The 16,846-nt window shown below is 42.7% G+C and overlaps 1 protein-coding gene and 1 long non-coding RNA gene across 7 annotated transcripts in view; one reads left to right on the top strand and one right to left on the bottom strand.

Annotated features, from left to right (window-relative positions):
- Positions 1–15,547, bottom strand: part of RAE1 (ribonucleic acid export 1) — a 27,219-nt gene extending 11,672 nt beyond the window's left edge. For 2 of the 6 annotated variants that reach the window (XM_063601091.1, XM_034947021.3), the window contains exons 1-5: positions 15,419–15,534; positions 12,612–12,708; positions 11,924–12,028; positions 10,202–10,294; positions 1,321–1,407 (exon numbers count right to left, since the gene is read on the bottom strand). In XM_063601091.1, coding sequence (XP_063457161.1) covers positions 1,321–1,407; positions 10,202–10,294; positions 11,924–12,028; positions 12,612–12,701 — 375 coding nt within the window. In that variant the 5' untranslated portion in view covers positions 12,702–12,708; positions 15,419–15,534. The other 4 variants (XM_014343104.4, XM_063601093.1, XM_008950693.6 and 1 more) reach the window with 4 other exon arrangements.
- Positions 15,360–16,846, top strand: part of LOC117977142 (uncharacterized) — a 7,741-nt gene continuing 6,254 nt past the window's right edge. The window contains exons 1-2 of the long non-coding RNA XR_004668117.3: positions 15,360–16,050; positions 16,142–16,183. This is a non-coding gene — a long non-coding RNA (uncharacterized LOC117977142). The remainder of the gene's footprint in view (positions 16,051–16,141; positions 16,184–16,846) is intronic.

Raw genomic sequence — 16,846 nt, 5'->3', positions numbered from 1 at the left:
AATGTGCTGAACAGCTTTAGTTGTGGCAATTCAAAGGGAAGAAACTAATTTAAATACTGGGGCCATACCAAACAAAAACCAAAAGATATTTAGCATTTTACCAATCCTTCCTCACTGACAGAGTTTGCATGTCCCCACCAAATCCCATGTTGAGATGTAATCCCCAGTGTTGAAGGTGGGGCCTGGTGGGAGATGTCTGGGTCATGGGGGCGGATCCCTCCTGTGTTAGCACAGTCCTCACTATAGTGAGTTCTCTGAGATCTGGCTGTTGTAAAGTATGGCACCTCCTCTCTCCCATAGCTCTCTTTCCTGCTTTTGCCATGTGATGTGCCTGCTCCGTCTCCTGCTCCCTTGGGATTCCCCAGAAGCCGAGCAGATGCCGGCACCATACTCATACAACCTGCAGAACATAAGCAAACTAAATTTCTTTTCTCTATAAATTACCCAGTCTCAGGTATTTCTTTATAGCAATGCAGGAAGGGACTAATACACCCATAATCGAAACAGTCAATTTAACACAAAAACATATATCTACCTTCCATTCTAGCAAACTTTAATTTTTTTACTCATAATTAAGACATATGTGCGAGTGAAAGTAAGCTCCTCCTTAGGGAGATATTCAGAAATAACAAGCAGGGGATTCCACCACAGTTTTACTCACTGAGGTGACGGGAATTAAGAGATCAATGAGATGTTTCTAGTACACAGCCCTGTGACCTGAGTATGCAGTGCCTTCCTGAAAATGTTTCAGCACTGTGCTCTTCCTGAAGCCCCCTTAGCAGGCTGGACCCTCTGGTTCTAAGTTCTCTTATCTTCATTACTTCTGCCCTTGGCATTCTTCACACAGTACCTGCCAGTGGTCCCTGAGTAATGGTAAAAGTTCCACACGTGTGGGGAAATGCCCCTCTTACTCGCTGCTCTATTACTGGCCCATAAACAGAACACTTGCTGAATGAGTAAGTGACCAAATGCAGTTGGTAGAAGACCAGCCATGCACGAGGTCACAACGTCCAACCTGTGAATGGCAAGGACCACCTATGACCTGTCTTTCATAGATTTTAATGTCGCTAACTCCTTATGACTCCATCCATACATATATGAAGATCCATGACAAGACAATCTGTGAACACTAGTTAAGAATGAGAATGGTTATAAAATTGTTATTTTTGTGCTAAAGAGGTTTCTGTTATATTGTCTAATTGATTTGACAGAGTCTAACTGCACGTTTCTTATTATAATTATAATAATTATTTCACTTAAAGAGCCATCACAGTCCTGGGTACCAGTTGTGCCTAGCCTTTCTGCAGAGGCTTCTGTTACCTGTGCGATCTGTATTGCTTGGTTACTGCTGAGGTCCCACATTTTGGCAGTTTTATCACACGATGCCGTAAATACTTTGCTCCCATCCTAAAATAAAATGGAGAAAATTTTGCATTTTAAGAAAAATTAAATCTTTAACTATATATATATTTAGATACTACGTTGAACATATTGAGGCAAACTTTGGCAATCTTTATTTTTCCAATTGTTTGGGGACCAGTGTACTGCAAACTACAGCATCATACAAAAAATTCATTTTCATCTATTTCATGATTGACTTACTTTTCTAAGCGAGAACATATAAACAGGATTTTAAAAATCAGAAATCACAAACTAGTGAAAACAAACTCTTTCTCTTCTCCCTGATCCCAGGTCTCCTCTCAGCAGCAACCATGGACCACTTTAAAATTTTTTTCTTATTTTGATAAAATTTAAGCCTTCAGAAAAGTTGCAAAAATACAAAAAATACCCATAAGCACTTCACATAGATTCATCAATTGTAAACATTCTGTCACATTTATCTTTCTCTCTATATACAAAACACATAACTATAATCACAATTACTTTTATTCAGTCCCTATCTAATAACACTTCCAAGTACATGCAATAAAGCTATGCCAATTTACAACAGTCATTGGTCCTATCTAACTTGTCAAATAGATTTAAAAATTAGTGGTCACTGTGTGATGGTTTCACAATATTCACACAGAGAACTCAAAGTAGGTCTTCTCTGTCACTGCAGCTTGAAAGCAGCCAGACATATTATGTCAATGAGTGTGGCTGCATTTCAATAAAACTTTATTTACAAAAATAGACAATGGGTCAGGTTTGACTCATGGGCCATAGTTTGCTGAACCTTGGCCTAGTCTATATTTCATTTTTGGTTCCAGAGCTCAAAAATTGACCACCATTCTCCTCTAGCAAAAACTTGTTCCATTGAAGTGACTTCATTTGAAAGAAGAGATATAACTTGCTCCTCATGCTTTTAATGAGGTTGTAATTCTACAAATCCCTGAAAACACAGCAAAGGAAAGGTATGAGTGTATGGAGAGGGCTGCCCTGAGTCCAAGTGAACACTGGCCTCTCAATCTCAAAATGCCAGCCCCACCACGTCATCAGCATTGTGGAGCAGAGCATGCCAATCTCAGTGGACACGTGCAGACATAAAGGAGAATCCAGCAAAACACTGGGGAGAGAAAGAGTATGTGTGAATGCTCCACCAGCTGCTCTAAGTCTACCTGCTTCAGCCGCAGAGTTTGAACCATGTCCTTAAAGTACTGAAGATTCAACTTTACCAAGTTTGGCTTTTATGCCTCCAAGGTAACTTTGGGTCTTTAGCGCCCCTGTGCCTTTACCTACATGTCTTTCTCTCCCGGGTAGCTCCGACTCTTCCTGTAAAGCTCCATGAGGGAGGCTGCTAAGCACATGGGCTCCATCACCAGGAAGGTCTGGGCCTAGGCTCAGCCACTCACTTTTGTTCTCACAGGCAAGCTCCTTAACCACTTTGTGACAGCACTGTGCTAATCCTTCCGTGTAGGTTTAATCTAGTCATCACAATTTTCCACTATCGAGAAGTTGTATTTGTTCTTCTTGTTTGTCCTAAGAGATCATGAGTTTCAGAAGTGTAGGTTTTGCCTACTTTGATTTCCACTTTATCTCCAGGATTTAGCATACAATAGGTGCCTGACAATTATTTGCTGAATTAATAATGTTATTATCTGTTATGGCCTTCATTTTATTATTTACTTTATTATTGTTATTTATTATTTTTTTAGAGACACGGTCTTGCTCTATTGCTCAGCTTGGAGTGCAATGGTGCAATCATAGCTCACTGTACTCTCCAGTTCCTGGACTCAAGGATTCTTCCCACCTCAGTCTCCTGAGTAGCTAGGACTATAGGGATGTGCCATCACACTCAGATAATTTTTTTTATTTTTTGAGACAGGGTTGTTGCCAGGCTGGAATGCAGTGGTGTCATCATGGATCACTGCAGCCTCAGTCTCCTGGGATCAAGTGATCCTCCTGCCTCAGTCTCCCAAGTAGCTGGGACTATAGGTGTGCGCCACCAAACCCGGCTAATTTTTCTATTTTTTGTAGAGACCGGGTCTCCTTACGTTGCCCAGGCTGGTCTCAAACTCCTGGCCTCAAGCTATCCTTCATCCCAAGCCTCCCAAAGTGCCACTGCACCCAGCCTACCTTCATTTCCTAAACAAGATAACAAATTTAGAAAGATTAAACAACTTGGCAAAGTCAAAAGCCTGGAAGAGACAGAGCTGAAATTTGAACCCAGGCCTCAACTGGATGAGACAATGCTTAAAAAGCTATAGGCAAATGGTTTACTTTTCAAGAATCAGCTCTGCTGGCCAGGCGTGGTGGCTCATGCCTATAATCCCAGAACTTGGGGAGGCCAAGGCGGGTGGATCACTTTGAGCTCAGCAGTTTGAGATCAGTCTCGGCAACATGGCGAAACCCCATCTCTACTAAAAATACAAAAATTAGCTGGGTGTGGTGGTGGGCGCCTGTAATCCCAGCTACTTGGGAGGCTGAGGCAGGAGAATCACTTGAACCCAGGAGGTGGAGGTTGCAGTGAGCTGAGATCGCACCACTGCACTCCTGGGCTACAGAGCAACACTCAAAAACAAACAAACAAACAAAAATTTACCTCTATTCTTGTCTTCTGTAAAGCATTCACAGAAGCCTTTCCAAACTTTACAGCTGCTTTCTGTATTGTTTTTCCCACCCAGCACCAGTTCATCCTGCCTCCCCCTCAGAACGTACAACTCTCATTCCTGTGTCTGATCCTCCCACTAGATGGTATGAAACTTAGATTCCGTTTTATAAATTCCAATAGCCATTAGATAACATTTGAGCAAAAGGATTCCTGCATTAGTTAATTCTATTTCTTGCCGTACTTTATAAGAAACTTTCTAATTCTGACCCGTTGCCCGATCAGTAAAGACAGACAAAATACATTAGAAATGTTTCAAATCTACTCATGCTGCTACTTTTCTGTGTGTAAACTAAAAATAAGTTGCATATGAAATGAATGCTTCACTTTTCAAACTTTTCATATATCTATTAATGTAGTGTCACAATAACTTGATCAGGTATGTCAGGAAGACATTTTACAGATGATAAAAATGCCTCAGAAAAGCTGATCCTTGCTAATGAATAAAATGGGAGCAACTGTGGCCCCTAAACTATGTCACAATGTTTATACACAGAATTATTTCTTATATATAAGCTAAATAAGATCACATTAAAGCAGCGGTCCCCAACCTTTGTGGCACCAGGGACCGGTTTCATGGAAGACAATTTTTCCAGACTGGGGTGAAGTGAGGGTATGGTTTCAGGATAAAACTGTTCCATCTCAGATCATCAGGCATTAGATTCTCATAAGGAAGACACAACCTAGATCCCTCACGTGTGCACTTCACAACAGGGTTCGAGCTCCTGTGACAATCTAATGCCGCCCGCTGATGTGACAGGAGGCGGAGCTCAGGCAGTAAGGCTCACTGGCCCACCATTCACCTCCTGCTGTGCAGCTTAGTTCCTAACAGGCCATGGACCTGTTCTGGTCCACAGCCTGGGGGGTGGGGACCCCTGCATTAACGTATGGCCATAAAATCAAGATCGCCCACAGGTTCCCTTTAAATAAGACATCTTGATGGATTAATCACTACCACCCTATTAGCCAGTCACGGGAGCACTGTCATGCATTTGGTATTTTTTAACTTTGGGGTGCTGTGACTCAGCATGGCAACAGCCTGACTCCTGCCAAATCCATTGTAGCTGAACTTATACTGAATATTCCGGACCGACATAACAACCATAAGGTGTTAATTCATGGTTGAAGGACTTAACAATTAATCAATAGATGCTCACGCATGCACGTATGCTCAATTTCAAGAACTATTTCCGAATAAATCCGCAAACTCCCCCTCTCCTAATCTGACTTTACCATCAACCTAGGTAAACATACCTTTGCCAAACCCCAAACACAAGAGACTAAAATGCAACCCAGTCAGAGCCCAGACATATTTTAACCACGAACACCCCAACAGCTACCCCTCGATTGATGTAATTTTCTAAAAAATCTTAAGGCTCCTCCTACCCAATAAATCCTCCACTATGTATAATAGATTAACTAAACTTCTGCCCTAATACTGATATGATACCTTGAGCATAACCCTCTGAAAGTGCTGCCTCAGTACACCATAACCCTAAATCAACCATACTCTAATTATGAATAACCCTCTCAGCCAAACCTCTGCCAATCCAACTTTAAAGACCCTGAATTTCCAGAACTGTAAGCAACTATTTCTATTTCTTTCTTTCTTTCTCATACTTTAATTTTCCACTTAAGTATTCTACACAGTTAATGTAGCTTAACCACTCAAAGCAAGACACTGAAAATGTCTAGATGGGTCCACAAAACCTTATAAACAGATAGGTTTGGTCCTGACCTTTTTATTAGTTCTTTGTAAGATTACACATGCAAACACCCCTACCCCAGTGAAAATGTCCTCTAGATCACCCGGATCAAAAGGAGCAGGTATCAAGCATGCACAAATGCAGCTCAAAACACTTTGCTCAACCACACCCCCACAGGAAACAGCAGTGTTAAATCTAGTAATAAACAGAAGTTTAACTAAGCTATACTAATATTTAGGGTTGGTTAATTTCGTGCCAGCCACCATGGCCATACAGTTAACCCAAGCTAATAGAACTTGGCGTAAAGAGTGCTAAGCTCCATCTAAATTGTAAAAAACTCCAGTTGAAATAAAACATACTACCAAAGTAGCTTTAATACCCTGAAGACACAGTAGCTAAGACAAGAACTGGGAGGATTAGATACCCCTCTATGCTTAGCCCTAAACCCTAACAGTTACATTAACAAAACCATTCGCCAGAGTATACAAGCAACAGTTTAAAACTCAAAGGACTTGGTGGTGCTTTATATCCCTCTAGAGGAGCCTGTTCTATAATCAATAAACCCCGATACGTCTCACCACCTCTTGCCCCTGGCCTATAATGCCCATCTGCAGCAAACCCTAAAAAGGTTATAGAGTAAGCACAAGTATACACATAAAAACGTTAGGTCAAGGTGTAGCCCATGAGGTGGCAAGAAATGGGCAACATTTTCTATGTCCAGAAAATCTCATGACAGCCTTATGAAAGCTAAGGGCTTAAGGATGATTTAGCGGTAAACCAAGAGCAGAGTGCTTGGTTGAATAAGGCCATGAAGCACGCACACACAGCCCATCACCCTCCTCAAATACTACTCTAGAAATCACTATTACTGATAATTTTCTACACAGGTATAGAGCAGATAAGTTGTAACATGGTAAGCGTACTGGAAAGTGCGCTTGGATAAACCCAAGTGTAGCTTAACCCAAAGCATCTGGCTTACATCCAGAAGATTTCATCATGACCTGACCACTCAGACAACTCTAGCCCCAAACCTCGCTAAAAATATTATCAAACTATCTTAATCAAACCATTTACCTTAAACAAAAGTATAGGCGATAGAAATTTCTACCCTGGTGCAATAGACACAGTACCGTAAGGGAAGGATGAAAGAACTGTATCGAGGACTAAAAAGCAAAGACAAGCCCTTATACCTTCTGCATAATGCATTAACTAGAAATAACCTTACATAGAGAACTATGGCCAAGTCCCCCGAAACCAGACGAGCTACCCAAGAACAGCTGAAAGAGCACACTCGCCTATGTGGCAAAACAGTGGGAAGATTCATGAGTAGCGGTGACACGCCTACCGAGCCTGGTGATAGCTGGCTGGCTTAGTTCAACTTTCAACTTACCCACAGAATTACTTAAACTCCCTGTAACTGTTAGTCTAGAGAGACAGACAGCTCTTTAGACCCTTCCTACAGAGAGTAAAAAACATTACCACCACAGTTGGCCCAAAAGCAGCCACTAATTAAGAAAGCATTTAAGCTCAATATCTAACTATCTTAAATTCTAACCAGTCTACTGAACTCCTAACATCACATTGGACTAATCTATTACTTAACAGAAGCAGTAATGTTAATATAACTAAGATGAAGACATTCTCCATTGCATAAGCTTACATCAGACGGGAGTAACCCACTGACAGTTAACATCCCAATATTAATAAATGATATAATAAATACCGTATTATTTGCACTGTTAACCCAACACAGGCATGCTCTAAGGAAACATTACAAAAAATAAAAGGAACTCAGCAAATCTTACCCCGCCTGTTTACCAAAAACATCACCTCTAGCATTACCAGTATTAGAGGCACTATCTGCCCAGTGACATATATTCAACGGCTGTGGTATCCTGACCGTGCGAAGGTAGCATAATCACTTGTTCTCTAAATAGGGACTTGAATGAATGGCCACACGAGAGTTCAGCTGTCTCTTACTTTCAACCAGTGAAATTGATCTATCTGTGAAGAGGCGGATATAAACAAATAAGACGAGAAAACCTTATGGAGCTTTAATTCATCAATGCAAATAAAAACTCCAACAAGCCTACAGGCCCTAGCCTCCTATCCCTGCATTAAAAATTTTGGTTGGGGTGACCTCGGAGCATAATTCAACCTCCTAACAACCTAAGACCACACTAGTCTAAGTGAGTTATTACACATTGACCCAATAATTTGATAAACGGAGTAAGTTACCCTAGGGATAACAGCGCAATCCTATACTAGAGTCCATATCGACAATAGAGTTTACGACCTCGATGTTGGATCAGGACATCCTAATGGTGTAGCTGCTATTAAGGGTTTGTTTGTTCAATGATTAAAGTCCTATGTGATCTGAGTTCAGACCAGAGTAATCCAGGTCGGTTTCTACCTACTTAACATTCCTCCTAGTACGAAAGGACAAGAGAAATAGGGCCCACTTCATAAAGTGCCCTCACTCCATAGATGATGCCATCCCAATCTCTTAAATCATCACACATCCTACCCAAGAACAGGGTTTGTTAAGATGGCAGAGCCCAGCGATTGCATAAAACTTAACACTTTATAATCAGAGGTTCAACTCCTCTTCTTAACAACATGCCTGTAATTAACCTCCTCCTGCTCATTATCCCCACTCTTATCGCGACAGCGTTCCTTACACTCATCGAATGAAAAATCTTAGGCTATATACAACTATGCAAAGGACTCAACATTGTAGGTCCCTACAGACTGCTTCAACCATTTGTTGATGCAATAAAACTTTTCACCAAAGAACCCTTGCGGCCCTTAACATCTCCTATCACCCTTTATATTACTGCTCCAATCCTAGCCCTCTCTATCGCTCTCCTCTTATGAACCCCCCTCCCTATACCAGATCCTCTAATTTTAATGTAGGCCTTCTATTTATACTAGCCACATCAAGCCTAGCCGTCTATCTATTCTATGATCAGGATGAACATCTAATTCAAAATATGCACTCATCAGTGCACTATGAGCTGTGGCCCACAGGATTTCATATGAAGTCACCCTAGCTATTATCCAGCTATCAGTTCTACTGATAAGCAGCTCATTTAACTTACACACACTCATCACAAGAGTTCCTGTGACTGCTCCTATCATCATGGCCCCTAGCCATAATATGATTTATCTCCACACTAGCAGAAACTAACTGAGCCTCTTTTGATCTAACAAAAGGAGAGTCAGAGTTAGTCTCAGGCTTCAACGTCGAATATGCCGCAGGCTCATTTGCCCTCTTCTTTATAGCAGAATACATGAATATTATCATAATAAATGCCCTAACTACTACTATTTTCCTAGGAGCACTACACACTGTATATTTACCAGAACTCTATACCACAAATTTAATTACCAAGACCCTTCTAAACCACTCTCCTTACAAATTCGAACGGCATACCCCCAATACCGCTAAGACCAACTCGTACATCTTTTATGAGAAAACTCCTACCACTTACATTAGCATTTTGCAGATGCTATATCTCAATGCTTGTCCTAATTTCCAGCATCCCACCCCAAACATAGGAAATATATCTGACAAAACAATCACCATACGTTAATGCAACATGCTGAGCACAAAGGTTGCACCCTATAGGATTTATTTAGATGATACTCTTGTAAAGGCAAAACTATAGGGACAAAAAAACAGATGAGTAGTTTCCAGGGGCTGCGAGCTGGGAAGGATTTGACGACAAAAGGAAGGAAGAGAATTTGGAGGCCGATGGATCTGTTCTATATCTTGAACACAACTCTATGCATTTCTTAACACTCACAGAGCTGTATACCAAAAAGGTTCAGTTTTACAGCAGGCAAATCAGACTCAATAAACCTGACTAAAGGAACAGGTACAAGGCCTCGGAAGGGGCCTCAAGGCTTAGCTTCTTCAGCACTGCAGTGTGTCTGCCTGTCACCAGGCCCCTTAACATTCTCACTACTGTTGGGTTCAGCCACCAGCACCAATGGCAGGAGAAGGGAGGAGACAGGCTGGGGTGTTCAACCCCTGGCTCCCCTCGCCACGCCGAGGCCCGTCTACAGCTGTTCATCCCCTGGCTCCCCCGCGCCAGGTGGAAGCCCCTCTACAGCTGCAGCTCATGCTGTGCTCCAGGAGGCCCGCCCACTGCAGCTTGGCACAGGTGTTTCACCTTCCCTGCTGGCTTCTTCATAAATTATCCCTTAATCATTAAACTCTCCTTAATCACACACACAAAATTTAATACAAGAAAAGCTTTCAAAGAAAGTGGCTAACTAAAGCCAACATTAAGAACATCAATAAATGACTATATTTATGTTCAGAAACTTAGAATTCCTACAATATGAACACATATATGCTATTTGTGTTTGGATTATTAAATATTCTAAATCATTCTGTACTTTAAGTAAAATGGAACACGAGAAATGGAAGGGAACGTACGTCACTCCAGCAGACATCGAGCACAGGCCCAGTGTGCATCTGCTGGGCTTTTGGAATGGTCTGTCCACTGTCTTGAACTTCCCAGCAGCGAACCTGTAGTAACAAAAAAATTCAATGCAAACAAAGCAATTACGATGTACTGCTTGCATTTAACACCTAAAAACTAATGGGGTACACCTTAACCATACATAGACTTCTCATAGCAACCTAATTATCTAACTTCAAGAACAAAGGAATTAAAATATCTATGAAAGCAACTGTTTTCTTCGCCTAAGCTACTAAAATAAACAAATTCTATTGCTTACACATAAAATTGCAGATAATTTTCTCAATGCATCTATGAGATATGTCTTCTAAAGTAGAATATCACTTACCCATTACCATTCAGAGAATCGAGACCAAAGTAGAAACTTACCTCTTTTCTGAATACTTCATATAATCTCCCCTCCGTTAAAAAAGTAATACATTTCAGAGATTTTGTAAATATGGCAAAAAAATAAAAATCACCCTAATCACACCACAGACAATCACAGCTAATGGTTCTGTGTGCTCTTAGTCTTCTTTCCATGTACACATATTTTCTGGAAGACACTAGATTATACAGTGTCTTCACTTTTGCAGCTACAGCTTTCCTCACCTGCATCACCAGCCTGTTCAACTTGAAACATCCTTTTTTTAAGCAGCAAATCATCTGAAATCTTTCTAAAAATTACATGTAGAAAGCAAGCTTGCTCAACCTTGACTACCATCCTCCCTCCTGTTCTCCTAACCCCTGCTGCCCCTGTGCTGTAGGCTACAGTTCGAAAGCTTTTCCAAAAACTTACAATGGTATTCCATCATACAAACATACTATACATTGCCATTACTACTGGATATTAAAATTTTCAAAATTGTCACAAGCTCACAGTGCTTTGGCTGTTATAAAGGTGAATTTAGATAATGCAGATGAAGTACATTATCAGATTTCCTACTCAAGTCCCAGAAGGGTATCAATGAGATAAAGGGTATAAGCTGAAGGATTTTTGATAACTATTGCCAATTATCCTGTGGAAAAGCCAACTTACATACCTACCAGCCATACATGCAGGGTTTCAGCTTATCCTTGCTGGCATTATTATTCTTTTAAACTTTTAATTTTGTTAATTTAATAAAAAAAAGTCTTAAATTTGCATTTATCTGATTACAAGTATGGACGAATGGTTCAGGTTTATTCTTTCTTTTGTGAAGTCCCTCTTTACACCCTTTGCTTATTTTTCTACCAGAGTTTTCTTTCTTTTAGTAAACTGTAATTTTTTTGTCTTTCTTTTTATACATGATGAGTAAGTATCTAGGCAGATCTGTGCTATTATTTAATGTTGAAAAAGTTTCATACACGCCTGAGGAACACTGTCAGGATGCCAAGAAGGGGAATTTGTTGGTGTGTGCCACTGGATATAATGTTCACTCTGGATGAATATGATATTTGATTTGGGAATAAACTTCAAGAGACTGAACTAAAGTAGAAAATTTCGAGCAACACATATGATTGTGCTTTCCTAACAAAAACGGGTGTAAGAATAATGTCTGCCATTCAGAAGGGTTCACACCCCCTAAATTGATTTCTCAAAAAAGGCCATAAATAAGTCCAACTGATTCATTTACTTGGGAAACAACGGAGCTAAAGCTAACCTTGGCCATACAAAGAGAGATGATTTCTAGAACACGTATTTAAGGAGCACTTACATCATTAGCCCATGATCCTGCAATAAGAAAGTTCCCCGGCAAGGTTGGTGGGCTAAAAGACAGACAACCAATGCTATCATCAGGAGATGATGTTACTTCAATATCCTGCGGGAAAAAAGTCAATGTTAAAATGTATGCACACTCACAACTTCATTCCAAATTGTTTTCTTTCTCACTAATTACCTCACAGTGGCCTTTCCTTGTGTACAAGAACTAACTGAATTAGACCTTTCCTTACTTTGATCAAAGACAGGAGTAAAAAATAAGCTAGAGAAAATACCAGCACCACCAGGACTAGCAGTAGCAGCTGCTAATGAAATGCCCATGGTCTTCTTTTCTAAATGACCAGTTCACTCTGGCCCCACAGTGCTACAGCACAGTTTTCACCTGCCATCCCCTCTCTCCAACCATGGGAATTCTGAGTCAACAGTCCTGGCTGGGCCAGGCCCTGGGAATCTGCACTGGAATCTGCACCTTGGGTGATTCTGGAGACCTGGCAGGCCAGGAAGAACAGGACACAAGTACGGGGACACATTTTCTGTGCTCCAGTGTTTCAGAAACATGAGTTAGACAAAGTTTCAAAGCTTTCAGCCTAAAGGAGGCTCCCAAGTCATCTCGGGTTCTGTCCTTAATGGGAGAAACTCTGCCCAAACTCCTCCTACAAGCCCCAGGAAGCTTTTCGTGGTACCTTCATGGGATTGTGATTGTCTGTGGTTGCACTGCCAAACATGCTGGTCCCACTGGTTCCAAAACCTGAGGTTGTTCCAAACAGGCTCATTTTGACCCTAAAAAGTAATGAAAAATGTTAAGGATGGGTTTTCTCTTAAGTAATATCACTGAGAGGCAATGGTAAGATAATTAACTGGCAGAAGAGAAATACTCAAAGTGGCTTGAGGCCAGACTTCACTTTTCAGACAAAAGTGCAATGAGCAGAGTGCTTTCAAAAAATAAACCTTCTATTTTAGAGTAGTTTTAGGTTTCCAGAAATAGTATAGATAGAATTCCCATACACTCCATATCTAGTTTCCCCTATTATCTCATATTAGTACGGTTCATTTGTTACCATTAATAAACCAGTATGGATACATTGCAGATTATTTTGTAGTCACCAGCTAGAAAATAAATTCACTCATTTTTTACATAGAGACCCTGAGCTGCGCAGCAGGAATATAACAGTAAACAAGATCGCAGGTCCCCGTGCCTTCAGGTTTCCACCTAGTGGGCCATTCACTTTCTTACTAATTTCTACATTCTAGTTTAGGTCAGCATCCGCATGAAACTACCTAGAACAACCAGTCCGGGAAGCGAATCAGCAATTTCTTCGTAAAAGTTTTAAAAAGGTCGGGCATCATGTTTTGGACATTTACCCAGCAAGAACCTCTCCCACCCTGGGTTTTTTCTTGGATATCATAATCTAACAGGCCCACCAGGGTTTGGTCAGGGCCTCTTGCCACTCAGGAGTTGGGACTCTAATCTCACCAGTCTTCATTATCCTGCTCTGCAAACACAGAGAACATTAACACATTCTCCACGGCTGCTCTGGGGATCAAATCAGATTATGTAGAAAATGCAGTGTCTAGTTCATAGTGGGTACAATAAACGACTTTTCCCTTCTTTTTTCCTTCCAACTCCCCGAGGAGTTACGTACACTGAAACCACATTTCAATCCTACTACCTGTTACACTGAAAAGTCCTCCATACCAGTCACCTCTCCAAAGGGAGCCAAATGGCTGAGTGACATCCTTGCTAACAAGACAACACAGAACGGAGAAACTGCAAGGAATTTGAGGAAGGCATTTGAGTTTCCTCAGCTTCATGAAAAATAAGTGCAGAACAAAAGGTCAGAGCAACAGCTACAAGCACATGTATATTTTAGTGAACGTGAGGGGATGTGGTGCTTGCCGGCCACACTTCTGCCCTCAAATGCAGAGGTACTTGAAACACCAGTTAACTGTATGAACGAACAAAGGCATGACACGGCTTCTTCAATCAGTCCAGGTGCTGGTTACATGGCTTTGGACAGGTCACTTAACCTTGATTTTCTCATCTGTAAAACAGAGACACTAATATCTACTTCACAGAGTTATGAGAACTAAATGAAGCCACACACACACACAGCCTAAAGCACTACAGGTTCTTAATAAATATTACTTTCACTCTATTCCTCTACCTCAACCTTCAAGTTGGGAGAGAACATTTCTGCCATTAGGGATGAACTTAGGAAAAAGAACATGGTAGGTGAGAATCGTTCGTGTTAGTCAGTGTGGACCACACCTTATGCTGAGCACTGGGAAGCTTCCAAAGTTCAGAAGGCACAGTCATCTGTGGGACCCACCTAATCTCTTCCCGCTCTCTCCCGCCTTGCTGCACCCCAGCCCTCCTAGCTCTGCTGGTTTCCTTTTTCTCCTGAACACAACAAGCTCATCCCTGCCTTGGAGCAAACCTAGTGCTGTTCCTTCAGCCTGGGATGATTTGCTTCTCCCTCCCCACAGCTACCTCAGTTTGAATCTTCATATCCCAGTTCAAAAGTTGCCTCCTCCGAACTTCTTGGGGTGATGAAAATGTCCCAAATTTGAACTTGCCATGTTTACGCAACTGCATAAAACTTCCAAACTCACAATATACACTTTCAATGGTTGAAATTTATGTTATTTAAGTTATACTTCAATAAAGCTGTCACACGTATTCTTTTTTAAAGTTACCTCCTCAGACGCTTCTTTGCCAACTTTAACATATCTAATCTTCCATCACATCCCCTTGCCTTCTTCACAGCACCAGTCACGACCTGGAATTTCTTGTTTACACTCAATCTCTTCCCCCGCAGAATGCTGGCTCCAAGAGGGCAGCCACTTGCCTGGATTCTTCCCTTAATGCATACTGGGTCCCACAGTACAATGCCTGGCCCAGGGCGGCTGGTGTTTAATAATACCTGCCTGGAGAAGTACTGCCTGTACAGTGGCACCTATATACGTATACAATAAATACTTGGCGGGCTAAGACAGAAACAGACTTAGTTTCAGAGAGTGGTAACTGCTACGAAAGAAATGGAGCAGGTTTACGTGGAAGAGGCTAAAAGGGGACGCCCTTCTGCAAAGCGGCCAGGGAAAGCTTATCCCAGGAGCTGACATGTATCTGACGAGACGCCAGACGTGTAAGGGGGAGGGACAGAGGCGACAGACACTGCATTAACGCAATGTGACCCTTCCCAGGGGCTCAGTTCCCCAACAAGAAAAACGATGGATTAGACCCTAGGTGACCCCTAAGGCCATTTCCAGCTCTGACCTCGCTTCCGGGGCCCAGTAACGAAGCTTAGTCAACAGTCCCTCTCGCGCCCCAGCATCCCGCAGAAGCGCGCTCCCGGGAGGCAACTCGGCCTCTGCGGGCGCCATGGCGGCGGGTAACGACGGGACGCGCGCGGCACGGGGCCTACCTGGGGGGTCTCGCCCCGGCGGAAAGCGGCGGCCGGGAGCAGAAGGGTCTGAGGAGTTTGCGAACCTGCTCTGGCGCGAAGGACGAGGGTCAGGAGCGCGGACAGAAATCCCAGGAGCCAGAAGCCTCCTTGAGCCTGCGGTAGAAACTGCCCTGACTACCGCGGAAACAACGCGCCTGCGCCCTGGAGCCACTTCCTGCGTCGCCCGGAAATCGTCGAAGAAAAAGGCTCCTTTTCCCGCAAGGCGACAGCACATGCGCAAAAATGCTGTACACCAGCAGTTTGCGAATTGGTCCAAAGTTGATGTAGCCGCTGCAAGTTACTAAGCGACTGCTTTTATAAATCCGCAACTGGCCAGGCGCGGTGGCTCACGCCTGTAATCCCAGCACTTTGGGAGGCCGAGGCGGGCTGATAACCTGGGGTCAGGAGTTCGAGACCAGTCTGGCCAACATCGTGAACCGCCCCGACCCGCCCCCCCCCGCCCCGCGTCAGTACTAAAAATACAAAAATTAGCCGGGCATGGTGGCGGGTGCCTGTAATCCCAGCTACTTGGGAGGCTAAGGCAGGAGAATCGCTTGAACCCAGGAGGTGGAGGTTGCAGTGAGCCGTGACCATGCCATTGCACTCCAGTCTGGACAACAAGAGCGAAACTCCATCTCAAATCAGTCAATCAATCCGCAACTAGGGCTAGTGCAAGGTAGCTAGCTGTTTTCTCTTGTGAATTAATTATTGCATTTATCATGTATAAACATCTAAAAGATTCTGATTGCTTCCAATTCACGTCCAAGGCCAACCTCCGAGAAGCTGCTCTAACGCTGACTCCGAACGAGGTGAGGTCGGCCACGGGTTTCCGACCCTGGCCTCCCTGTTTGCCCACTGGGGTACCCTGAGCCCACCTCGGGGCTCTTTGGGCCTCAGTTTCCTGCTGCATGGTGGGGAAAATGATGCCAGGGCTGTTCCTAATTAGGGTCAAGTGAAATCATACATGAACTACTCTTACTAATAGAACTGTCCGTAGAAATGTTAAGGGATTCTTATTACTCACACACATGCCCACTCCAAATATTTCAGTTGGTTGTTTCCTCCCACCCCCTACTTTTAGGAGCATCTGAAGAAGGAAGTGAAGGAAAAGACAAATCACAAGGAAGGGATTTCGTGAGGTTATGTAGCTACCCTGGATTCTCTCCTTCACTACTCAGTGTGGTCTGCGTGCCTTGACCTTCTTAGGGAGGTTTAGGATCTGGGGTATCTTTTTATAAAATGCAGATTCAGTAGGTCTAGGATGGGCCTAAGAATCCACATTTCTACCAAATTCCCAGCAGAGGTTGCTGGGCCGTGAACCACAGTTAAGTACCAAGGCTGTAGATCATTTAGAATCCTGGGCAGCTTTTTAAAAACTGTGATGCTTAGACTGCACCCTTAGAGATTCTGATTTAGTACGTCTGGGCTAGAAAAGAGGAAATTAATATTTTTTAAAAGCTCCCCCGGTGATT

Source organism: Pan paniscus, chromosome 21 (genome assembly GCF_029289425.2).
Source record: "Pan paniscus chromosome 21, NHGRI_mPanPan1-v2.0_pri, whole genome shotgun sequence".
NCBI classification, from domain to species: domain Eukaryota; kingdom Metazoa; phylum Chordata; class Mammalia; order Primates; family Hominidae; genus Pan; species Pan paniscus.
This window is presented reverse-complemented; position numbering and strand designations above follow the sequence as displayed.